Source organism: Mus caroli, unplaced genomic scaffold (genome assembly GCF_978045245.1).
Source record: "Mus caroli unplaced genomic scaffold, Mus_caroli_1 scaffold_4, whole genome shotgun sequence".
NCBI classification, from domain to species: Eukaryota; Metazoa; Chordata; class Mammalia; order Rodentia; family Muridae; genus Mus; species Mus caroli.
Genome location: NW_028227259.1, coordinates 46,163,325 through 46,189,604, shown reverse-complemented (window position 1 = coordinate 46,189,604; position 26,280 = coordinate 46,163,325). Strand labels below are relative to the sequence as shown.

Genomic DNA, 26,280 nt, shown 5'->3' with positions numbered 1-26,280 from the left:
TTATCTGTGACATAAATTAGCTACAGAGGCTAACTCTCCATTACTGCATAGTTATGTGAAGGGTTATGTTGTGTGTGAGCTAGCATTTTTTAGTTTATGTTTGTTTTTATTTTGTGGTATTGAAGATTGAACTCGGGTACTTGTTCATGCTTAGTTCTCTAATACTGAGTTTCGGCATGGATATGCTTTTATCCTTTAAATCCACTAACTTCTGGTACCAGATTAGAATTACTTTTATGTGGACAAAAATTGATATGGGTCATAGCTTGAGAACCTGTTTTCTCTTTTCTCTTCTTTTCTTTGTTTTTGGCCTTATTCACTATTTTATCAGAGCAACAAGTAGAAAGAATTTAATACAAAACTATTTTCTTTACCTATTCTATTAGCATTTTTTTTTCTCTCCAGAAAGCACTTTTCAAATCTGATTATTTCCCCCCCAGCTTTAAGGTATAGTTGATAAAGTTATATATATTCAAGATGTACAGTGTTATGGTATGCATTTACAATGTTTAATAATTGCCCAAATCTAATTGATTAACCTATCTATTAACATAGTTATAATTTGTGTATGGGTAGATAGAAGAAAAACACATCTTAGATCTACTTTGTTAGTAATTGTCAAATACAGAGTAGTTAGCTGTAACAATTCTTAACTCACGAGTGTATTGTATTCTTTGGGCATTAAAAGTTTATGACAGTGCTTTTATGTCCTGTGTCTACTACGTTCCTTTTTCCATCCTGGGGTTGAACAAACCTATCACCTAGTGCTTGTTAGGGGGGCTTTTTATTGCTGATGATATCCCTAGCCTCTAATAGTAAGACTTTTTAAAGCCCTCCCTAGCACTGCCCTCCAATTTAAGCAAAAATTACCCATGATACTATTTGTATCTAATATCCTCCAGTGAAGCTTGCTTTAATCTGGTGTGGTATATTTGAACATTTTTAAAAATCTGAAGAATGTCATCAACTCTATTATATTGCTTTTAGTATGGAAAGGAGCTAAGCATTATTTTTTTTATATTTCATAGTTGCACGCAAAAGAATATTTCGTGACATCTGAAAATTAAACTTCAAACGTTGTCCTTGAATACAAAGTTTTATAGAAATAAAGTAACGGTCATTTGGTTACATACCATATGTGATTTCCTTGGGGCTGTAGTAGCAGAGTTAAGTAGTTGGCATAGGTTTATACCCTGGGAAAATGAAAATATTTACTGTTTGACTCTACAGAAATGTTGCCAACCCCAGTTCTAGATGACTGGCTAATGTAGGATGGTTAACTATTCATTATCTTTTCTTCTGTAAAGTGTCAATTCCATGAAGACAGAGATTCTTACTTTGTTCCCCCGTGTATTCCCACGCACCAGGAACTATCTGGCTTATCATAACTGCTCACTGACTATGGAATAGAACAAAAAGTATCTGAATTTATAAAAATGAATATTTAATTTTTAGAAAATGTTAGGCATTTTGTTCCTAGTTAGCATCAAGCAGAAAAAAAGACATTGAGAGACAAAAGTTACCTAGCTAAATAAATGGTAGAGCTGGATCTCTAAGGGAATTTGATTCTATAGATCTCTGTGATCCTGTTGCTGATCCATGCTGCCATTGAAGGAAGATATTTAGTTCTGTTCTGGGTAGATAGGCTTTTCTTCAGTTTGAGTGTTTTGCCATCACACCACAGTTCTTGCTATGAAAGGCCAGTAAAACAGCTTACGGTGCCCTCTTTTGGAAAGGAAGCCTCAGAGATTTGGTGTTAGCAGCATTCAACATTTGTTGTTAATTTATCTACCTGTTGTATTTAACCTAATTGTTTCCCCATTTAAAATGAATTTTGTAATTAGAACTGAACGATAGAAGTTAGATTTAGTATAGATAATGGAAGGTTTGAATATTACTTTGAGTTTATTTATTTATTTAGGCAGAATCTCTCTACATAGCCCTGGTTAACTTTCTATTTAGAGCAGGTTGGCCTTGAACTCACAGAGATCCACCTGCCTCTACCTTCAAAATTCTGAGATTAAAGTTATCTCAATGTGCTTGGCTTACTTTAAAATTTGAAGTATTTCTTTGATGTGTGTGTTTTAAATAATTGAATTTAATTTTCTATTAAGTGTGAAAGCTTGGAGTTACATTAGAATGGTCATTTTCCTTTCATTGAGTGCTCCAATTAAAAAATGATGGCACACTTAATATTATGTCAGTTTTCTTAAAAATATACCTCTTCTGTGGGTGTGGGGGCTCATGCCTTTATTCCCAGCTCTTGGGGTGCAGTGGGTCTTTGTTGATTTGAGACCAGTCTGGTTAACTAGGACTATATAATAAGACCCTGTCTCCAGAAACAATGTTTTCCAATGTTTAAGCTGTAGAAGCAGTAAGCTGCTTCTCATGCATGTGCCTTTGGTGTGTCTGCTTCTCTTTATGACACCTAGAGAGTAATGGAATTTCAGGCTTGCAGGGAACTGGGTCTGATAGGTTTTATTTACATAAAGTATGTTATTCTCCCCCACCCCCTTTTTTCTGTATTACCAAGTACTCGAGAATGCAGCCTTCAGCTTCCTGGTCTCTAGGGTACCTTTAAATCTTACAACTATAAGTTGTTATTCTATGATTTTCTTTTATTTTTAGTTTAATGTAATCATAAAGGAAATATCTTGTTATGAGCAAAAATTTAGGTGTACATTTGAATTGTATCTTGTTACATCATTTCATGTTTACATCTATTAACTATATCTTTTAAAATTTTTATTCAGCTTTCTAAAACCAACTTTTCCAACAACAATGACTTCCGTGCTCTTCTCCAGTCGTTATATGCTACTTTCAAGGAGTTTAAAATGCATGAACAAATTGAAAATGAATACATTATTGGTTTACTTCAGCAGCGCAGTCAGACCATATATAATGTACACTCTGACAATAAGCTCTCCGAGATGCTGAGTCTCTTTGAAAAGGGGCTGAAGAATGTCAAGGTAAAGTCGCAGAAATTGATATGTACTGATACTCTAATTTTTATTAGTGACATTAATAAGTGATGTTATTTATGGAAAGATACTTCATTTATTTGAGATGGCTAGGAAAGCTGTTCATGAGGATTGGTTACAGTGAAGACTTATAGCAAGTTGAACGTAAGAGAGAACATCAGGACCAAGAGGATTCTTGTTGAATCAGCTCTACTGGATTTTTGCTGAAGATAGGCCAGGGAATTAATCTTTGTGAGTTCAAAGTCAGCCTGGTCTACGTAGTGAGTTCCAGGCCAGCCAGGGTTATATAGGGAGACCTGTTTTCAAACAGAATAAAACTATCAGAATAGAATTGGAAGTGGAAAATGTAATTCAGTGGTAGAATTCTTGCCTAGTGTGAGTAAGGCCTTAACTTCAGTCTGTAGCAGTGGGAAAAAAAAAAATGGAATGGCAGCTATAGTGTTCACGGTATTTTATTTTTCCCTATTGTAGGAAATTGACTGGTTAAAGAAGACAATTTCAGTTATATGGCACGAATGGTGGCAACTTACTTGAAATTCCAATAGTCAGGAGGATCACTAGCTAGTTCAAGTCCAGCCCAGGGTACAGAGTAAGATTTTATCTCAAAACCAAAACACAAGAAAATAATAAAAAAGAAAATGAAATGGATTTATGAGTATAGTTTAGAGTAGTGATGCATGTATATTAATTATATTTGTCTTAGACAGTATTTGAAAATTAATCTTAGTTTAACCCTTTCAGTTCAGTGTAGCACAGGAGCAAGTCATAACTCCCATCAGGCCACCATATACCCTTTACTTAGACACCTTGCTTTAGAAAAGTGACTCAGTAAGAGGGGAGATTAATTTCAAAGGACAGAAAACACTCAAATTGAAGACCATTATTAAATTCTACAGTAGTTTCTGGAAGGAAAAACACTACCTAGATATCCAGAGGACATGTGGTTGATTAGTAGAGGGAAGAATACTGGGTAGTAAGTAAACGGAGGTTTCCTTTTGTATTGAATACTCCTTTGTAAGCTCCATGTTTTGTATCATACTCATGTATTATGTAGTCAGTAATTTCTGAACCAAAGTAGTGATTGTTGAAAATATAGGGGAAGGGACATGCTTGACAATTATGTATGACCTAAGACCAGTGGAATACTAGGATTATACAGAGTGGTAGAGGAAAAGAGAGAGAGAAGTGAGAGAGAGTTGTACTGGACTTTTGTATGTGGAAGGGGGCCAGGCATTAAGGCTTATTCTGATCTACTTAGTAATACAAGTGTGTGTTATTAATAGGAGGAGAAGGCATTGGTGGGTTTGAAGAGCAGAAAGAGTAAGGTAGTGTGAAAAGCAGATTTGATAATCACTAGTGTATGAGTGGAATTGGAAGCCGGACGTATGGATGTGTTTAAGGGATATATCAAAGTCTCAGCAGAGTTCAACAGTGAACTGAATATTGGAAAGTAATTGAATAAATCATCTAAAAGAAAAATCAGGTCGTGACAGAGATAAATTAGTACTTGTCTTAGTTACTTTTTTATTGCTGTAATAAAACACCATGACCAAGAAAACTTAGAAGGGTTTATTTAGAGCTTATGCCTCCTTCCGTGTGTGTGTGTGTGTGTGTGTGTGTGTGTGTGTGTGTGTGTGTGTTAACCGGCAGGTATAGTGATTGGAGCTGAGAGCAAAGTACTCAAATCTTAAACCACAGACAGGAAACAGGAAGTAGACTGAGATTGAAATGAACAAGAAATGATGAGGATTTTTAATCTCTTGAAGTCTGTCCCAAGTGACATACTTCTTTGAGTGGGGCCACATCTCCTAAGTCTCCCGACAGTGCTACTAAGCAGGTCCAAACCTCAGATACCAAAGCCTTTGCCAAGGGAACTTTCTCCTTCTGGTCACCACAGTGTCATAGTTTTAAGTATTTCACTATTTTGAATGCTCCCTATATTTTTACATTGGAAAAGATGGATAAATTAGAGAGAGGTTTGATTTTAATTCATATGTGAGAGAAATGTTTGGCTCTTGAGAGGTGTCCAGAATTAGAATGATTAAAGTGTGAATTCCTTGCCTTTAGAAATGTTGATATTAATATTTATGGCCTGTTAGAATAACATAAAATATATTATGAAAACTTTATAGTATATTTGTAATATATTTTAAAATATCTTTTCTCTATTTTAGTAAAATTTAAAAACCAGAATTGGAGTTAGTAGGGAGCTCCGAGCTTGTTTCAGGGCTGTGTGTGGGAGGTGGTGTGCCAAGGCTGACTGTAGAGTGTAGACGTTAGCAAGTGCTCTAGCACTGAGCTGCACCCTGGCTCCAAGGACATCTTTATGCTAAAAGAAAACTAAATGGACTTCCTGTGATCAAGCAGTATATAATGAAGCAAACCTTTATACAACATTACAGTGAAGCACAACTTACATATATTTGAGGCAGGATCCTACTATGTAGCCCTGGCTGGTCTGGAACTTGCTATGTAGGCTAGGCTGACCTCAAATTTAGAGAACCATTTGTTCCTGCCTCCTGAGTTCTGGCATTAAAGATAAGCATCTCTACTTCCTGCTAAATATGTATTACTCTTTGTTTCTAGAATGAGTATGAACAGTTAAATTATGCAAAACAGCTGAAAGAGAGATTGGAGGCTTTTACAAGAGATTTTCTTCCTCACATGAAAGAGGAAGAAGAGGTAAGTAGAGTTTTTCTTTGTTGTGATTTATATTCGTAATTTAACAGAAGATACTATTTGGTGTTGAGTTCTTCAAAAGAAGGAGGAAATGGCTGTTGATAGAATCAGCTGTTTCTTCTTGGCACAGGAATGACATCCAGTGGAATTATAAAAAGCATAGCTTTAATTCTTAGGAAGGTTGCTACTTTTACTGAATGAATGATTTTATTTACTTAAGAATAAGTATATGTATATATATATATATATTTAAATATTTATTTTATGTATGTGAGTGCACTGTTGCTGTCTTCAGACACACCGGAAGAGAGCATCAGATCCCATTACAGATGGTTGTGAGCCACCATGTGGTACTGGGATTTGAACTCAGGACCTTTGGAGGAACAGTCAGTGCTCTCAACTGCTGAGCCATCTCTCTAGCCCCATAAGTATATTTTTATGTGTGATGGCAGTGTGATACATTTTCATAATTGTCACTAATTTTTCAGAACTTTTAGAAGATTCTGTAAATCTTTAAATATTTTCTTTTGGCCAGGTTTAAAGAGTTTTTAGCGTTTTTTTCATTAGTGAACTTGAGTAATTAAATAGTGGCTAAGTTTATCACTGTTGTGCCTCACATACACGCATTAGCATATCACTAACACACTGCAAAACAATTTGTTTTCTTTGAGTGATAAAGGATGATTAAGTATCCAGTGTAAGATAAAGAGAGACTATCCTATGAGGGCTGACTACTTCTGCCTTTTTTCTCTTTTAAAGATCTATTTTCATTTTACATGTATGAGTGTGTTTTTCTGCATGTTTGTGCACTTTGTGCCAAAGGACAATGTCTGTTTTCCTGGAGTGAAGTTCCAGATGCTTGTGAGTCACCATGTGGGCACTAAAGCCAAACCCAGGCCCTTCACAGTAGCAGCAAGGACCCTTAACTGCCTAGCCATCTTTCCAGCTCTACTTTGAAAAACAAAGCCAAAACATTCATTGTGCATTTGGGAATTGTCTCCTTCCACTATGGGTTCTGAGAATTCAACTCAGGTCATCTTTCTTGGGAGCAAATATTTTTACCCACCAAGCCACCTTGTTGGCCTATGGATCCTCTTTTTTTAGTTGTAAATCATTTATTGTAGTGATTTGCAATTATGTTTTCATTTTATAATGCCTTGATAATAAAATAAAGTGTAGGCTACCTTCAAAACTCTACTTGGGATAGGCAGCATTGCCTTGGTGTTCTTCTTTGGTAGTTGATATTATTCTTTACATTGTAATATGTAGCCTGTGCTGAAACCAAGGTAACAAACAGTCTTTTTTCTTTTTGAAAAAATTTTTTTTTCTCATAATATATCCTGGCTATGGTTTCCCCTCTCTCTACTCTTCCTGGCTTCTCTCTACCTCTCCTTCCACCTGGATCAAATTCCTTTTCTGCTTCTCATTAGAAAACAAACAGGCTTCTGTGGAATAGTAAAATTATAATAAGGTAAAACAGAAAAGCTAGTGCTCAGAATTGAACAAAACAAACAGACGAAAAAGAACCCAAGAGAAGGCACAAGAATCAGAGAGCTTCCAGCTGCACACCCAGGGATCCCATAGAAACACCAAACTGGAAGCAACAACAAAGCTTTGGTTGTTCATTTAAAGATTATAATCCAGCCGGGCGTGGTGGCGCACGCCTTTAATCCCAGCACTCGGGAGGCAGAGGCAGGCGGATTTCTGAGTTCGAGGCCAGCCTGGTCTACAAAGTGAGTTCCAGGACAGCCAGGGCTATACAGAGAAACCCTGTCTCGAAAAACCAAAAAAAAAAAAAAAAAAAGATTATAATCCTGTAAATTGGAGGTTAGGGCTGTTTTGCAGAAGAAATCTCTGAAAAGTTTTTCAGGACCCACTGAACTAAAATAATGTTTAGAACAAGCAGGTTGGATAGGTCATATCGACTGAGCTGGGATTGTTAGAGTTGGGTGTCATACTCATGTAAGGGAAAGGCCCTGTTCTGTTAGAATTCAGTTACTTAGTACCAACCAAAACAACTCTTACAGAAGAAATACATTTAATCTGGGGCTTGCCTTCAACTTCCAGGGGCTAACTCTGTGAGTATGGCAGGGAACATGGCATCAGGGAGCAGGAAGGCATGGTGCTGGAGAAGTAACTAAGAGCTGTAACCTGATCTGTAGGCAGGCAAGTGGACAGAACAGCAACCCCCCCCCTCTGCCCCTGCCAACCCCCTGTGCTCCCCGATGGCCTGGTTTAGGCTTTTGACACCTCAAAGCTCACCGACGGTGACACACTTGACACTCTTCCTTCAACAAGACCATACCTTCTAATCCTTCTCAAATAGTGCCACTCCCTGATGACTAAGCATTCAAATATATGAGCCTATGGGATCTTTCTCAAACCACCACAGGCAGGTACTGGGCTAAATGTCTAATAATAACTAAATGATTGACTATTTAACAAGCTTGGTACAGGAAAACCTTCCTGTTCTTTAAAAATTTATAGAGGCTTGCAAAATCAGAGAAATACAAATGTTTTGATAATTTAATGGTAATAACTACAATTTTTATCTCTTTGAAATGTATATTCATAGAACTTGGTTTGAACCATTAGTAAAGAGTTTTGGGTAAAATAAATTGAAATTCTTTCCCGGTGAATACTTTGAATTTAGGTTTTTCAGCCCATGTTAATGGAATATTTTACCTACGAGGAGCTTAAAGATATCAAAAAGAAAGTGATTGCACAGCACTGCTCGCAGAAGGACACAGCAGAGCTCCTCAGAGGGCTCAGTCTGTGGAACCAAGCTGAGGAGCGACAGAAAGTTCTCAAGTACTCTGTGGATGAGAAGGCAGACACTGGTAAGACTCACCTGTTCTTGATAGAACAGTTTATTAGTCAGTGCTGTTGACATTTTGTCACAGATTCTGTTTGAGAAAAAATTTAGGTCAGGATCATACTGTGGTTAGTTTAAACCATTCTCACATAAAGCGATAATTGAAGACAGTAGTTTTTATTTAGTAGAATTTAGTGTTTACAATATTCTTCCATCTAGGGTTGGGTTACATGCAGTGTGGTGTTTCTTTGAGTGAATTTGTAGGTATAAAATTAGTACTATTTTGACCAGTGAACATTCAGGACTGCTATGTTCAGAGTAATAGTATAGTATCAGCCAGTTTTCTGAGCTCCTTTGATTATAGTGACAGGTTTAAAAGTTTTTGTGTACCTGTGTACCATTTGCATTCAGTACTTGCATACCCCAGAAGAGGGTGTCAGATCCTCTGGTCCTGGAGTTACAGTTGATTATATGCTACCATGTGGATCCTGTGAATAGAACTTGGGTCTTCAAGGAGAACAGCTAGTGCTCTTAACCTCTGGGCCATCTCTCCAGCCTCTCAATAGCATGTTTTATTTTTGTGTATTTTTTCACTTTTCAAAATCAGTTATTTTATAAACATTGTCCTTGAATTAGGTTTAACATAGAATTTTTGGGCTTTATAATGGCATGAAAGTAATTTGTATATTTCAGTTTTGAATTTTGACCCTTTTTCTGTTGGCCTAGCTTACGTGCTGAGTAGAAAATAAAAAACTTCCTAAATGTCCAAATGCTAGGCAGCAGCAGTGAGCCATGGTTCCTAGACAACTTGTCCATTCCAGGGATCAACCAGTTCATGTTGTCCATGGAGAGCAGTCGATGATCTACGCACTCAGCAGCCATCATGGTTGCTAGGTTAGGTGCACTTTTGTTCCTTGTGAGTTAAGGAAAAGAACATTTATAATTTTATTTTTATCCTCTGATGTTTATCATTCTCTCAGTTTATCTCCAGTAATGTTCAGGGTAGTGAGTGTGAGAGAGAAACAAAGCAAAACTCTAGTCTTTTTTGAGAATGCATACAAGAAGTGCAGATAAAATAGATGCTTATTTCTTCTAGTAGACTTTGATTATTTTTATTCATTTCAGTTGTTTTGCTTTTTAAAACATTAAAAAACCTGTTAGTTCTAGGCATGGTTGTACAAACCTTTAATTCCCAGCACTTTGGAGGCACAGAGGCAGGCAGATCTCCAAGTTTGAGGCCAGCTTAGTCTACATAGCAAATTCCAGGCCCGCCAGGGCTACATAGACAGACAAACAAAAGAATACAAATGGTTGGCATCCTTCCTCTAGTAGCATTTCTGCTTCTCAATTAGCAATGGCAATGTTAGTCCTGTAAAATACTGTACAATTTTTTGAAATTGGTATTTTTCCAATATAAAAGTAGTCAGATTCATGTTTAAACAAAAGCAAGTTGAAGCTGTGATTAAACCCATAAAGTTCATGAGCTTTACTCTTGGACTCCAGCTTGTGCCCTGGAGACCATGCCAAAGCCTGTTAAGTCTTGTTTAATTGTAACTATAAGATGAAGTTTAAAAGCGTCACACATTTAATTTTCTCTCTCCTTCAAAGCAAATTATAGCTACTTTATGTGTAAATATTTGGCACTTTAAAAGTGGCAGTTTAAAGTCGTTTGATCATATGTTTCTATATTGAAGATTCTTTGTAAAGACAAACCATATACATAAGATAGTGAAATTTTTCTTCTTATCCTCCTCATTGTCCCTCCATCTCCCCCTTCCCTCCTCTTCCTCCTCCTCCTTTTTTTTTTTTTTTTTTTTTTGCCTTTTTGAGACATGGTTTCTTTGTGTAGTCCTGGCTGTCCTTGAACTCACAGAGATTTGCCTGCCTCTGCCTCCTGAGTGCTGGTATTAAAGGTGCCACCACTACCCTGCAGATCTCAAATCCTTAAATAGTACTTAGCTCGCTTTATCATAGCACCCCATGTTCGTTTTTCCTTCAGAAGAATCATAGGAAGTTGATAATAATAACAGAAGGTTTCTTACGAGTTTGCTAGGGAAATTGGTTTACAGAGTAGGCACATAGCTTAAGTAGGTTAAGGCATCTGTAAATTAAAGACCTTTTATGAAATGTCAAAATCAGAGGGAACACACGGAAGGAACTAACAAGAGCCTCAGTGCATGAATAGAAAATGTGAGCATGTGTGTCATTTAATAATGCTTTGTAGAGCTCATAATCTGGCCTAGTATACGCTTGCTGATTTAAAGCAGTGTAACCTGTTTGGTTCCTTTTTCAAATGATGCTGCTTATGCTACAAAGTGAGTATTGTTCTGTCTATGATGCCTCTGTAAGAGGAAGTCAGTTCTGTGTTCATTATTGTTGCTCCCACTGATGAAGTATGATCTGGGCCGTGATAGTTTAACCCACGGGTTCTTAACAAGTTCAACATCCCCATGTTCCCTCTAATAGGTGTTATTTCCTTTTCACATGTTGCAAGCAGGAAGGAATCGACTTCAGGCACTGGCTTTTACTCGTGATTGTAATTTCTTAATGCATTTATTTGCTCATGTAGCCGAACTGTTAAAGGTTTTCTTTTTTATTTCAGAAGCGGAAGTGTCAGAACACTCCACAGGTATAACCCATCTTCCTCCTGAGGTAATGCTGTCCATTTTCAGTTACCTTAATCCTCAAGAATTGTGTCGGTGTAGTCAAGTCAGTACTAAGTGGTCTCAGCTGGCAAAAACAGGATCTTTGTGGAAACATCTTTACCCTGTTCATTGGGCAAGAGGTAGGTAAATGGGACTTTGAATTTGTTTAAAAAGTATTCCAGTCTGCCTTTTTAGACAAATGATAACAGCCTTTACTATATAATGCCAGGGAAGGGAAGGAAACTTCGAGGGTTTGACTAAAACATAGATTTTTTATAGTTGATTTGGTTTTAGTATACAGTTTAGAAGAGTTAGTCATGGTGAAGTATTTGTGAGTAAATTATTAATGGATGCTACTACCGTTAGAATAATGGGGAAAAATATGTCAGAGAGATTGTAAAAACTACTGGTAAAATGTTGATAATTGTTGAAGATAAAAAAATGGGTACACAGAATTTCATTGTACTGTATCTTTATACATATGACAGTTGTAGGAATTTTTCATAGCAAAAGTTTAAGATAAATGTAAGTGATTTTTTTTTTAGAACTGTTAAATAATTATATTATTTGAGTATTTTAAACATAGAATCAGTTCTGTAAAATATAAAGGTGAGATCTATACAGTTTCCTTTTGGTCATGGCTTAAAGTAACTGACTCTGGTTTTGTCTTTGACATAACTTTTTACAGTGATGGTTAATGTATTGCTCTTTAAATCACATTAGTTACATTGCGCCAACTTACTTTCGCATATGAAGGTTTAGAGAAACTCCCCATGAGTATATAATACAATCACGGCACATTTACAGCTATTGCATACTACATTACTTCATCACTGAATTAAAACACTCTTTTAAATATCATCTTCAAAATTTCACCTTATAGGGAATTTTGCAATGGAAATAGGTATTTCTTAAGAAAAATTTGACTGATTTAAATTATGAGTCTTATTAAAAACAGTTTATTTGGTAAGATGTATAGCTCTTTGGGTTTTTTGTTTGTTTGTTTGTTTTGTGGTTATTTTTTTTTTTTTTGAAAGACAGCTTTTTACTATCTTACTGTGTATCCCTGGCTGGCCTGGATCTCACCCAGGTCCACCTTCTTCCTCTGCCAGCACTGTGCTTTGAACATTCTACTGCCTCACCTGACCTCTTAATTTCTGTCCTCCTGCATCAAACTCCTTAGTGCTGAAATTAGAGGCACCTGATGAGGGAGTTGTTAAATATTTAGTGTTTTAGAAGTGATCAGAGTTAGTTTTGTATGGATTTATTTTTCATATTACTTGTAGGATGGTAAACTTGAGTAAACATCAGATAAGGCACATGAATGAATCAGGTTTTTTTCTTGTTCAGCTGTTTTTAAGAATTAAGACAAATTCAAATACTGGTTTGAATATTATCAAAGGTGATATTGCTTATTTCATGTAGCCACTGCATGGTAAATATGCAACTTCATGTTTTTCTGTTTTTAACACATTTAGACCTTGGTTAAAAATTCCTTTTGTTTATGATATTTGTTTTTGCCATTTGGATATTTGCAGAGACATCCTTGCCTCTCTTGGTTCTGGTTACTGTGCCAACATCTAGTGCAGTGGATCTCAGAGGGCTGGGACCCCTCTGGGGTTGCATATCAGATATCCTACATATAAGATATTTGTATTATGATTCATAATAAAATTACAGTTCTGAGATAGCAACAAAAGGTCACCACAACATGAAGAACTAACTATATTAAATGACTGTAGTATCAGGAAAGTTGAGAACCATTGATATAGTGGGTAGAGGCTATGTTGCTACTGAGTACCTTGTAATCCATTGATCAGCAACTTACCCAGCCTCAGATGTCAATGGTGTCTAGATTGGGAAATCTTTTTTTTTTTTATTTTTTTTTAAGATTTATTTATTATATGTAAGTACACTGTAGCTGTCTTCAGACACTCCAGAAGAGGGCGCCAGATCTCGTTGCGGATGGTTGTGAGCCACCATGTGGTTGCTGGGATTTGAACTCTGGACCTTCGGAAGAGCAGTCGGGTGCTCTTACCCACTGAGCCATCTCACCAGCCCCCCTAGGTTGGGAAATCTTAAGGAAGATATAATTTTTTTTTAAATTTTTTTATTAGGAAGATATAATTTTAAGAATGTAATAAATTGATTGTTATTTTCTGTATCTTCATGAACATATATGTACTGTGATTGTAGGAGCTTACATTTATGATCTTGCTCTACTTCAGCGTGTCCCATCTTCTCTTCCTATCTACTGTACATTGCTGACCAATCAGTATAGAGAAGCTAGCTGTCCTCAGAATGGGGCTATTTCTGGACCCAAAGTGAAGTCACAGCAGGGAAAAAAAGATTAGGTTATTTCTAGTAATTTAAAAAATTTTACCTATAAATACTGATAATATTTTAAAAATTATATTATGCTTAGAAACCTCATTATACTAAGCTTTTTATAACCTTTATAAAGAGTAACACAGATACATGGCAGGTATACAGCAGACTGTAAGCTTCTCAAGTTCATCTTCTTTAGTTTTAAAGAAAGATTACTCTGGGAAATACTTACTGTTGGTTAGTAATTAGAACTATTAATTAAACTCATATAGTCATAGTTCTTTTTTATGTTTTAAATTGAATCCTAGCCGGGCGGTGGTGGCGCACGCCTTTAATCCCAGCACTTGGGAGGCAGAGGCAGGTGGATTTCTGAGTTCGAGGCCAGCCTGGTCTACAAAGTGAGTTCCAGGACAGCCAGAGCTATACAGAGAAACCCTGTCTTGAAAAACCAAAAAAAAAAAAAAAAAAAAAAAAAAAAAATTGAATCCTTTGCCTATCTATCTATGTGTAGGTTTTTTTTTTTTTTAATCACAGATATTTCTAAAAATAGCCATTGCCTGAAGTTCAAATGTGAATAGGAGATTATAACGATCTGTCTAATTTGACTTTGTTCCTCTCGTCCATTCACGGTATAGGTGACTGGTATAGTGGTCCTGCCACTGAACTTGATACTGAGCCTGATGAGGAATGGGTGAGAAATAGGAAAGATGAAAGTCGTGCTTTCCAGGAGTGGGATGAAGATGCCGATATAGATGAATCTGGTATTTCACACTTGGAATAAAAATTATTACATGGTGTTTAAATAATAGGCATTCTGCTTAATAATTATTAGGCCTTTAAAGTTCATGTTTTTTATGTTTTCTAAAGACTTTAAAAGCCTTCTTCTCTGAAGAACTTGAAGGAATAATAAGTAAATTTAGAATTTCTTGTTAGAAGTATTTTTAAAAGAGAATGTTTTCTTTTTTAATATTTAAAATCAAACTGATGGCTATTTTTGTGTGGAAATAAACTATTTTCATTATAGTCTTTACAGTTTACAATATGTGATTAGGAGTATTTTGGTTAATCAGTCCATCAGCGTTTATTGAATCATCTGTGGTTGAGAATTGGAAGGCAGGATGATGGCATGTGTGGAAAGTCATGTCCCTTGCCTCAAGGTCGTTACAGAGTTAAGAGGTAATGTGTATGAGAGACTTTGGGTAGGTGTGGCTTAGGGTAGACCTCAGTATAACATGTATAAAGCCCTGGGTTTAGTCTCCAACACTACAAAAAAATCATACGTGAAAATTAATTGTGTTGCACAGTTTTGGTCCACCCCCATTAAGTACTATATGAGGGATGGTCTGAGAGTGGATAAAAATTCATCCCTACTGTTAAATAAGAGAAGTAAGGGAGAATTTAGAATATATAATATCTTTGTTTGAGGTACATAATGAGAATTGCTGTAATAGAGATTCACAGTGATGTTTGGAAGTATAGAGGAGGAAGACAGATTAGATTGTGTCTTATATATTTATTACTTTAGATAATTTTTAAAAGATCATAAAATAGTGAAAATTTATAGATGAGAAATTTTCAGAAGTGTCTGTTTATAAAACTAAGATAAGCTGGTCTGGTGGAAGATGTATATGTATAGAGAAGAATTACAGTGATTATTACTCCAGTAGTGAAAGTGGTTCAGATTTTTATGGAGAGGACCTATTTTAGTATAGTTTTAGGAGTTTGGAAATTTGTTTAATAAGGCAGATATTAGTCTAGTTAGCTTCAATTGTATGCTTCTCTGTGGCAGGCAGTAGAATATGTAACTGTAGTTTTTTTTTTTTTTTTTTTTTTTGTAAACAAAGCATACCTAGTACATTAAGGTTAGGAGTTTAGGTAAGTATAGTAAAGATAGAATCCTGAAAATTAATACAAATTTTAGGCTTACGTACAGTGTGTTTTCTTTTTATTAAATTGGGATTGTAGGAAAATTTCTTTTCCTTAATTTTGGGGTTGAATTCAGGTCTTTACTCATCCTGTAAAAACAGTCTGCTGGCAAGCTAAACCTGTTTAGTTTCTTGTTTGTTGTTAGAGAAGTATTACGTGTTATAGACATCCAAGCTTTATAAAAATTACCAAGTGCAGGAAACCATGCTTATGTTTAAACTTCTTACGAGCTGAGGTGTCTTTGCTTGAAGATTCGTACTGATTAGGTTAATGGCGTTGTTCATATCTAGCTCTGGGTGTCCTTTTTAATTAGTTAGAATAACTTATGTTAGCTTAAAAAAAGCCAAAAAATTATGGATCATTTATTCCTTCTCTTGAATGAGTTTTACAGTTCTTTGACTATTCAGAACTTTTTCTTGTTGCTGGAAAGTGAATTGTTTGCAAAAGTGAGGGTAGTATAGAGTATTTCATATTTAATATTTTGATGCATCCTATTGGTGGCATACTTAAAATTGGTATATCTAGTTCTTAGATGTTTGAATTCATTTTACAGAAGAGTCTGCAGAGGAATCGGTTGCTATCAGCATTGCACAAATGGAAAAACGTTTACTCCATGGCTTAATTCATAATGTTCTGCCATATGTTGGTACCTCTGTAAAAACTTTAGTGTTAGCATACAGCTCTGCAGTCTCCAGCAAAATGGTATGTACAAATGAACACTAGCTTGAGTATTAAGAAAAATAGCAGTGAGACAACTTTAGTTTACTTATTAATGTTTAAGAGGGAAAGAATAGTGTCTTCCCATGGATAGGAGTACACTGTTCACTTTCATATAATTTCATTTCTTAGGGTATTCTATGTAGCATAGAAATCTTGCCTGTGTTATAGCTAAGGGAACTAAAACTAGTCAGCTAAGCGTTTACTTGGATTTATAGATGTTAAGTGGTGAGTCTTAATTCTATATAGTTGATTATAACATGCAAGGCATAGGAAGATGCACAAGTGAGATAATTAGTTTTATAAAATTATGACTTCCTACATATAATCTCCTTGAGTATTCCTTTAAAAGGGTGATTTTTCTGGGTCTAATTTCTAAGAAACTTTAAGAAGATTACTAGAAATAAGGGCCCAGGGATTGGAGAGGTAAAAGCTCATTTGGTAAAGTGCCTTTTGTGCAAGTGTGAGAACCTGGATCCCCAGAATGTAGATATGTGTATAATGGCATGTATTTGTAACCATAGTGCTGGGGCCAGGAGAAATGAGTGCAGAGACAGGCAGATACCTGGTACTTACTGTGCAGTTACAGTAGCAGAACCTATGGTTTAGAGTTCAGCGAGAGATTGTGGCTCAGAAAATTAGATGGAGGAAGACACACTGGGTTAATTTCAGGCCTCCACATACACCTCATCAAAACAAAATTTGAGCACAGAGTGTAACTATTTTAAAGCGTTCTTGGAGTGATTTTTTTTTTTCTTTCAGTATACATGTAGACTTAGGAAAAACCACTGTGTTATAGTTATCATTGTCTGTTGCTTTTCTAACTGAAGTTCCCACAGGTCCTCACAGTGGATTTCTTTACTTCTTAGGTTAGGCAGATTTTAGAGCTTTGCCCTAACCTGGAACATCTGGATCTTACCCAGACCGACATTTCCGATTCTGCATTTGACAGGTTATTTATTTTAAATATCTAAATATAGTAAAATAAAGCAAAGCCAGCAAAAGATTGTCTATTTTCTTGTTTACATAATTATTGTTTACTAATCCTGCTCTGTATTGTTACTAAATGCCTGCCATGTATGGTGGTAACTTGATAGAACCTTCCCAAGCTTTTCCCCTTGTTCACATGTGGCAGCTGATCCAGAACATGAGTACCTGCCATTTGTATGTCTTATCTAGGCTTGCTAGGCTTGCTGTTGTCTAGATCAGTGTTACTGTTCTCAAGGTTTTATTCCAGATTTTAAGTGCCTTTTCACAGAGCTCCCTTTTAATGTAATTCATTGTTTTTGGGTTCAGTACCAGTCTGTTCAAGCCAGACAAATGATTCTTCCTTGGAGATTGCTAGGTTTCTTGTTATTTTAGCTCTCCTTTCTTCACAGTTCTGATATATCCTGTTTCAAAGGGAGAGAAAGGGTCTTTACCTGTTTCTAGAGTTTGTTTCTTCTGTATCTTCATTATACTGTAGCAACTCTTTCATGTGTGTGCTACCTCCCCTCTAACTGCTTACTTTGTACAGGAAACTAAGTTTCTCCTATTCATTTCTTTCTGCTTTCTTTTTTCCTTCTTTAATTACTTGTCTTAGTATTTTTTTTTCTTATCCCTAGCACTTAAAATATTCCCTGATGATTGAAATTCCAGAAATGTTTAAGTATTGTACTTAGAGTAATGCTCTTACCCATCTATCTGTATGTATCGTTTAATGCTTTTCAGGAATTTAATAGTCTTCTTCCCTCTTGTAGTTGGTCTTGGCTTGGTTGCTGCCAGAGTCTTCGGCATCTTGATCTGTCTGGATGTGAAAAAATCACAGACATGGCTCTAGAGAAGATTTCTAGAGCTCTTGGAGTTCTGACATCTCATCAGAGTGGCTTTCTGAAAAGTGCAGGCAAGGCTGCTTCAACTCCATGGACGAATAAAGACATTACCATGCCATCCACCACGCAGTACGCCTGTTTGCACAATTTAACTGACAAAGGCGCTGGTGAAGAAATAGACAACGAGCGCTCTTGGACTGAACCTGTGTCTTCTGGAAGTTTGACTTCTCCTTATGTGTGGATGCTAGATGCCGAAGATTTGGCTGATATTGAAGATGCTGTGGAGTGGAGACACAGAAATGTTGAGAGTCTCTGTGTGATGGAAACAGCCTCCAACTTTGGTTGTTCCTCCTCTGGTTGTTACAGTAAGGACATTGTCGGATTAAGGACTAGTATCTGTTGGCAGCAGCATTGTGCTTCTCCAGCCTTTGCATATTGTGGTCATTCATTCTGTTGTACTGGGACAGCTTTAAGAACTATGACTACACTCCCAGCGACTTCTGCAATGTGTAGAAAAGCATTAAGGACTACATTGCCCAGGGGGAAAGACTTAATTTATTTTGGGAGTGAAAAGTCTGACCAAGAGACTGGGCGAGTACTTTTGTTTCTCAGTCTGTCTGGATGTTACCAGATCACAGACCATGGTCTCAGGTGGGTGATCAGCTCTAGTTATTAGGAAATGGATGTATTTGCAGATGAAATATTACAGTCCTTATCTAAGTTTTTCACTTGGCTTTTTTTAAGCAAGAAAGTTAACCAAGGTTTGTTACAAGTATTGGAGCAATAGTGCTTCTGATACCAACCTGAAGTTTCATTTTAGTCAGTTCAAATACATTGTGGAATATATAGGAATATACATTTAGAAGTTTAATTGCTTAGTAATTGGCCACATTACATTTTTATAATACAGTTTGGTAGATCAATGTATAGGTTATAATCTCAAGGATATGTTACAGAAGTAAATTTTATATTGAGGACTTTGTCAACCATGTCTGTTGTAGTTTGGTGTGATTTTTATACCGTGAAGTGCCTATAAACCAAATTGCTGTTGATCTGTGTCCATTCGTTGCTGCTGTTGTTGAGACACTGTTAGTAAGTAACCTTGGCTGGCCTGGTGCTTGCCTTGTGGACCAGTCTAGCTTTGAACTTGAGGAGAGCCACCTAGCTCTGCTTCCTGAGTGTTATGATTAAAGGCAACACTTACTGCTTTCTTGAGGCAAGGTCTCACTCTTTCCCAGGGTGCCTTCATACTTACTGCAGTCCTATTTCCTAGCACCCACATGGGAGCTCACGGGAGCCGGAAACATTCTGTATCTCCAGTTCTAGGTGACCCAGTGCTCTCTTCTGTCCTCTGCAGGACCAGGTAGCAATTTGATGCACACATACATACAGGCACACTATCTTCAGTTTCAGCATTGCTGCAGATCAAACCTAGACCTTTGTTTGTGCCAGGAACTCTAGCAACTCAACTGTGTGAACATCCTAACCCTAGAGGCCCAATCTTCAGCATAGAATATTAATTGCTCCAACCCTTTTAAGTGGAGAGAAAAGTGGGAGTAAAGTGTTGAATATCTCTTCAGAGGCTGAGAGGCAGATCTCAGCAGCCAGATCTTCCTTAGGTGGACCCACTTAGATATATTAGGTTATGGATATTCTTTTTGTTTTTAGATTTATTTTTAATTATGTATGTAGGTGTATGTTTTTGCATTTGCACATATATGGAGGTGCCTGCAGAGGCCAGATGCAATGGGTCCTCTGGAACTGGAGTTATGGTTGGTGGTGAGCTGCCTGATGAGGGTGCTGGGAACAGAACTTGGGTCTACTGGAGTTAGTACTCTTAATCTCCGAGTCATCTCTCTAGCTCCAGTTATACAATGTTAAAATGCAGAAACATACAGACCTATAGTTTAAAATAAGCAGAAATAGTCAAGTACTTTAGGATTTCATGGTTTTTAATGCTACTGTAAATAGAATTGCATTCTTAATTTCCTTTTTCAATTAGTGTATAGAAAATAATAGTTTTGAGACAGGCATTCATCGTAGAGGCTTCCCTCGAACTCTTTCAGCTCCCCAAGTTCTGAGGTTGTAGATGTGTGAATGCCCTCATCTGGACAATGTTTAGTAACAGAATCGGGTTTTGTGTGTTGGTTTGTTACACATCTGTTTTCATAACTTTTTAGTTGTATCTGTGTTAAGTATGTGGCTTTGTTTTGTTTTGGGTTTTTTTGTTTTGTTTTTTGAACCTTTTCCCCCATGAACTAACCCAGGACTTTGGATATGTCAAGGTGCTCTTCAGTTGAGGTATACCCTTAAGTCTTTAAGGATTTCTACTTATATCATTTATAAACAGATCATTTAAATTATAACTTTCCTGTTTGGGTGCCTTTACTTTGTTTTGCTTATCCAGTTGTTCTGACTAAACATATAGTGTTTTAACGTAAATAGAAATAACAGTGCAATATTAGTAACCATAACTTTGTAATAAGTTTAAAAATTTGTCTTCCAGCTTCTGTTATTTGAGATTGGCTCTCTGGAGTCTCTTGATCTTAAATGTGAATCTTAGAGGTAGCTGCATCACTGAAAAGCCCTCGATGAGTCATAAACGCTGTACCCAGCTCTCTCTTTAACTAGCTCTAAAGAAGAGTTTTCTTACCCTCCACAGTTATTTCCTGCTTGTGTGATATTGGAAGTCTTCCTTATGAGTCTTGAGCTGAGTCTTATAAGTGTGGTGAACTTCCTGCATTCGTTTTGTGAGTTTACTAAGTCTTCTGAGCTTCTCCCTCTAGGAGAGAATGTCTGAATTTAGGAGGAATAGTATACAATACCCCTTATTCTAACTTTTTGATTCATCCTATACCCACATCCCTGATATTATCTGAGTTTTGGAGGCCCTGATGTTATCTGCGTTTGGAGGGGCTGATAAACAAATCTGGTCTTTATTTGTGTCTGAGCATTCATTATAACACCTTCTACAGTGGCCGCTGACATCTAATCCCAGTAGCTTGACAAATTCTGACTCTCTGAAAAAACTGCTTAAAGTTTTCATCCATGACTAAAATTGACAGCCACAGTAGTCTGTGAGCATAAACACAAATATTTAGTAGAATCCAGCATGTAGGAATATCACATTTATTTAAACAAAGCAGTAGTAGTGGCCTTCCTGGCTGCCAGAACATAAGAGAGGTAGCTCACTTCTGGTACTGTGACTTTTAAGAGTACTTTTTCCTCTGTGTGTAAGGTGCCTTCCTTCAAACTGTTTGTTTTTTTTGTGGGGGTTCACAGGTGGGGTGTGAGTAAGGGATTTATTTAGATCCAGAATCCCAGGTAGTCCAGGCTGACCTCAGATTTACTTATGTATTCAAAGCTGTCCTCCTTGAGCTCCTGATGCTGCTGTCTTGGCTTTCTCAAGTGCTGGGATTAAAGTCCTGGAGTGCTGCTGGATGCTGGATACTGGGTATCTCGCTACCTCCCATGAGTTTGGCAGGGCAAGCTTATGTTGCTTGCTCTGGCTCAGGATAGCATAAGGGGGAATAAAGCTGTGTACTTGCTTCCCAGACCTGTTCCTGGAGCCGGCTCATGCGCTCTGCCAGGCTCCAGGAGCCTCTTCATGGGCCATACTTGGCTGCTCAAAGGCACTAGGTTGAGTGAATAATCTTGTCCTTCAGTATACTTTTATCGGGGAGAAATGACAGTTTACTATACGGAAGGAAACTGCCCCTAGAACTGAATGATCTTTTCTGTTCACACCACCAAACACTAGGCATGCACCAAAACCTTCCAGAGACCCACCACCAGGACAACATCTGACTTTGTCTTTTTATTTTTTCTAATGTGACATATCTTTTAGAAGCAGCTGGAGAGATACTGTATTTCAGAGTTTAGTTCCCTGAGAGCAGCTTTAGAATCAAGTTCTGAGCTTATAATCTCAGAAACCTATTGTGACACTTGAGTCTTAGAAGAGGAAACTGAGGCAGACTTGGTTTCACATGAGCCAAAACCTTCGTGTCTGGGGTTGGAGAGATGGCTCAGCCATCACCAACATGATGGCTTACAGGAAATCCCTAAGTTCAGTTCCAGGGGATCTAATGCCCTCTTCTGGCCTCCATTGGTACCAGACATGCACATGATACATAGACATACACCCAGGCCAAACACTCATAGGTATATAAAGTAAAACCAAAACTAATGTCAGTGACTGTGGAGCACCCGTCAGCACCATGGGCCCAGGGTCCTAGGTCTTAGTTGGCACAGAAGACAGTGCACCATCTCAAACTGGGAATAGTATGCCTGCTTAGGATGACCAAGGTGCTTTCTCTGGAAGAAGGGTACTATTTTGGCTCAGGTAGGGGACGTAATCATGACTAAGGCACTGACTCCCTGGGACTCTGGATTCATGGGCCATCAGGTGACTTTGTCATCAGATGACTGATGACAAAGCCTTAGAGGTTGAAGGATGCCATGACTCCTTCCCTCTGGAGCAGGGCAGCAGATGTTCATGGTTTCAAAACTATGTAATGCAGTTGTTGTGTGGGTTGGAGATGGGTCCCAGTGTTGGCTCCCTCTGGCATGTCGCAGCTGCGTGATCACTAGGTAGCTGTCAGTTGTGTTTAATACCTGTGAGGAACTGTGAGTGTTCAAAGTGGTTGCAGGGGTGCTAGAGGTTCTTACTTTCCTTTTTACTTTGGATAAGAAGTTCATCCTGTTTGCTGGTTGGGGACTGGGCTTTGGAGATGAGATGTTTTCTTTCAGGTTCTAGTGTACTGGTCCTTCTTCTTGTGTTGGCTTCAATAAAATATAGTGTTTATTGGTTGTATTGGCTGCATTTGGGTTAGGGGCCATTTGTTAGGGGCATTTAGTTGGCTATCTTGCTGATATCTCTTCTAAAAGTTCTTAAAGTCATTGTTTACTAACTTTACCATTTTTATAATTTATTGATGTGTGTTTCTATTGTGTGTTTTTAATAATTTTTCTCTCAGATTCTCTTAATATTTAAAAATTTTTGGTTGGACACTAGACAGTTTGAATTATATATTGTTGAATTTGGGACTTTGTTTTATTTGTTAATCTTCCCTTTTGCCAGGAGGTGGTGATACATGCCTTAACTCCCAATGCTTGGGAGGCAGAGGCTGGCAGATCTTTGTAAGTTCAAGGCTAGCCTGATGGATAGAACAAGTTCCTGGCAGCCAAGGTTACACAGGAGAGCCTGTCTTGAAAAACAAAAACAAACAAAAAATTAACCCCTCCGAGTCACTGTTGCTTGCATCAGTTCTATAACTTGTACCTGTTTCAGTAGCTTTTTCTTCTTTTTGTATTCTTTATTGTTTAAATGTTTCTTTCTCTCATTAAGGGCAGAATTTGTTTATTATATATATTTTTTGTTATTTTGGCTTGAGTCTGGCTTCTTTGGGCATTTGTGACAAGACATATAGATGAGAGAGATCTTTTTAGAATATATTTTCTTGCTGTATGTTATCATACCTCAGTCTTTCATTGATTGGGTCATACTGCCTTTGGCTAAAGACAGTATTTTAACTTTTAATATCCCTTTACTTTTTCTTACTCTCACCATTGCCCTCAAAAGACATGTGTGTGTGTGTGTGCGTGCATGTACACACACACACACACACACACTCAGGCATACTTGCACATACATACATACACACATACGCGTTAGCTGTAAACAGCTGTTTTCTCCTTTTCTATGGTACTGTGCTTCTTATGTCTTTTTGTATTTTCTCTTTGTAACATAGTACTACTGGCTAAATCCTGTTCATCATTCTTTCATACATATGCCATTATGCTAGAATGAGAAACATTTTCTGATTTTTTCAAGATCCTTCTGTGTCTTCTCAGAAGAGTATTTGTCATACAGTCTTGTAATTGCTTGTTTGTATTTATAGTTGTTTGTTTTTCCACTAAGAGCTAATAAGTCAAGTGGCTGAACAAAATGACTGATATAGGTACATTTGTAACATTTTACATTTCAGACACCATTTGAGCTTTCAGATTCCCCTTTGAAAGGTACTTTTTATTGTGAACTGCTCAAAGTCTTAGACTTTATGAATTATTGAATTTTAAGTATGTTCTTCCTTTTAAAAATTTTTCTTGGAGCCGGGCGTGGTGGCGCACGCCTTTAATCCCAGCACTCAGGAGGCAGAGGCAGGCGGATTTCTGAGTTTGAGGCCAGCCTGGTCTAAAAAAATAATTTCTTGGACCCGTTAATTCTAGCACATAGGAGGCTTGGGCAAAAGAATTTTGAGTTCCAGACCATCCTTGGGTTTATGAGTTCAAGGTTAACTTGAACTGTAAACCCTGTCTAAAAATTTCCTCTTTTATGTCAACCACATAGATTCTGAACTACTACCATTGTTAACCTGAGGTCTTTAGAGATGGAAAAATGATGGGGAAAAATCTTTTAAAATTAGATTATAAGATAAAATAGATTTAAAACATGCCCTTTCCAATCTTTACCATTCAATATTCTCTTTGAGTATTGATAATTCCTGTAGTTCTGGCTAGGTGTGGCATATGCCCGTAATCCCAGCTCTTAGGAAGAGGTCAGTGGAGAATTGCTGTTTACTGCCAAACTGTTTGTACAGTGACTTCTAGGCTAGTCAGTACTGTCTGGCAAGAATGTTTCAAAAACAAAAAACCCAACAGAATTCATAGTTCGTTCTTATCTCCATATTAGTTTACTTCTTACATTGGTTCCCAATGTACTATAACTGCATTTAGAAACTAAATTTGTTATACTAGTTTCTTAATTTATCTCTTCTGAATCAAGTTATCTCATTTTTTGATATTTTAATACTCCTTTAATTATCATTGTATAGAAACTTGACCGTTTCAGTTTTATTCTTGATATATCCAGGAGAGGAATTCCTAGGTTGTTGGGGATACAGAATCCTAGTCCTCACAGAATGTTAATCACGCAGGAGTATCTCCTCAGTGGAGGAGATAGTAATCAGATACCTGCCTCCCACCCAGAAAGCTGAGAGTGGATTTTGTTAATGACCTGGTGGTCTTGCTGTTTGTGGAGGCAGACTTCCCCCCACCCTTTGCTCTAGAGGCAGACCTCACTCAAATTCCCCAGAATAATTACCCCAGACTTTCCCCCCTAGACTGTTACCTGTCCTTAGGGGAGATGGCACATGCACTTGCTATTGGTCAGAAACCACTTTAGATTTAGCTATAGAACCAAGCTTCTGGGTCACGGGAACTTTGTAATAGAGTTTCTGTGTAGTCAGACCTTAAGAGTTATTGTGTGTCTGGATTTGGACTGATGTTACCTGGAAACCTTTTCCCAAATTGAACTGTGCTTTAAATATGCCAACAATGAGATGCCTGGCATTAGAGCGCCTGAAGTCTGATCCAGGTGATGAAGTTGATCTGTAGTGAGGGGGCTTTCATTCTTAATCTCTGTGTGGCTCAGTTCTTCCCTGTCAGGAACTACAGGCATTACCTCTCACTAGGTTATGGGGGAGACTGGTAATTAGGTTTCAGATTTCAGTCTTTTTTTTTTATTATTTTTATTTTCTTAGCTTGATGGGAGAATGAACAGTACAACTGTAGGTCTCAGTGTTTCTTTGTGTGAGAATTAAGTTGCTGTAATGTTTTTATACAGAAAAGTGTCATATGCTTTATTGGAGTCTTCAGGAAAAATTAGAATATTTTTTTGAAGTCAGATATATTTCTGTCTAAGGATGAGTCAGTTATTGGTGTTTTATAAAGATTCTTAATTTATTGCCAATTTTCGAGGTCTGTAAAATACTAGTGGACCATTAGCAGTATTGAAAGTTGCCAAGGTTCCTGTTTCCTGACTGTTGCAGTGTTTGTGTTGCAGGGCTCTGACTCTGGGAGGAGGGCTGCCTTACCTGGAGCACCTAAATCTCTCTGGCTGTCTGACTGTAACTGGTGCAGGGCTGCAGGATCTGGTCTCAGCGTGTCCCTCCCTAAATGACGAATACTTTTACTACTGTGACAACATTAACGGTAATGCCTTTTTACAGTGACATACTTTGAAGAATTTAAGATTTTTGAAGTTCTAATAATTTTTTATAGTTTTTATTTGCTTTCTGGATTCCTAATTGTACAAATTATCTCACTTTATGGTTTAATCCTTTAAATTTAATAAAATTAAAATGATTTGGTTCTTTAATAAAAGCAAAATACAACACATTTTTACTTTGTGGAGGTAAGTTTCTTACCATTGTACCAGATTTTTAGGCATGTAAGAGTTTAAATCACTTAAAATGACAAGTTGTTATAGAAACACGGAGATTATTCTAGGATGTTGGGAATTCCATCGTAGTATTCTAGCGTTTACCCATTAACAACTTGATTTTCTAGATACAGTGATTTCTTTGACAGGCTCATTT

The 26,280-nt window shown here is 37.2% G+C and overlaps 1 protein-coding gene across 3 annotated transcripts in view; it reads left to right on the top strand.

Annotated features, from left to right (window-relative positions):
- Fbxl5 (F-box and leucine rich repeat protein 5) overlaps positions 1-26,280 on the top strand; it is a 38,137-nt gene that overhangs the window by 5,932 nt on the left and 5,925 nt on the right. The window contains exons 2-10 of one of the 3 annotated variants that reach the window (XM_085836672.1): positions 2,754-2,969; positions 5,568-5,663; positions 8,314-8,500; positions 11,078-11,260; positions 14,084-14,209; positions 15,931-16,076; positions 16,961-17,043; positions 17,831-18,553; positions 25,746-25,894. In XM_085836672.1, the coding sequence (XP_085692798.1) occupies positions 2,754-2,969; positions 5,568-5,663; positions 8,314-8,500; positions 11,078-11,260; positions 14,084-14,209; positions 15,931-16,076; positions 16,961-17,043; positions 17,831-18,553; positions 25,746-25,894 (1,909 nt within the window). Of the gene's footprint in view, positions 1-2,753; positions 2,970-5,567; positions 5,664-8,313; positions 8,501-11,077; positions 11,261-14,083; positions 14,210-15,927; positions 16,077-16,960; positions 17,044-17,830; positions 18,554-25,731; positions 25,895-26,280 lie in introns of those variants that run through there. The other 2 variants (XM_021162478.3, XM_085836673.1) reach the window with 2 other exon arrangements.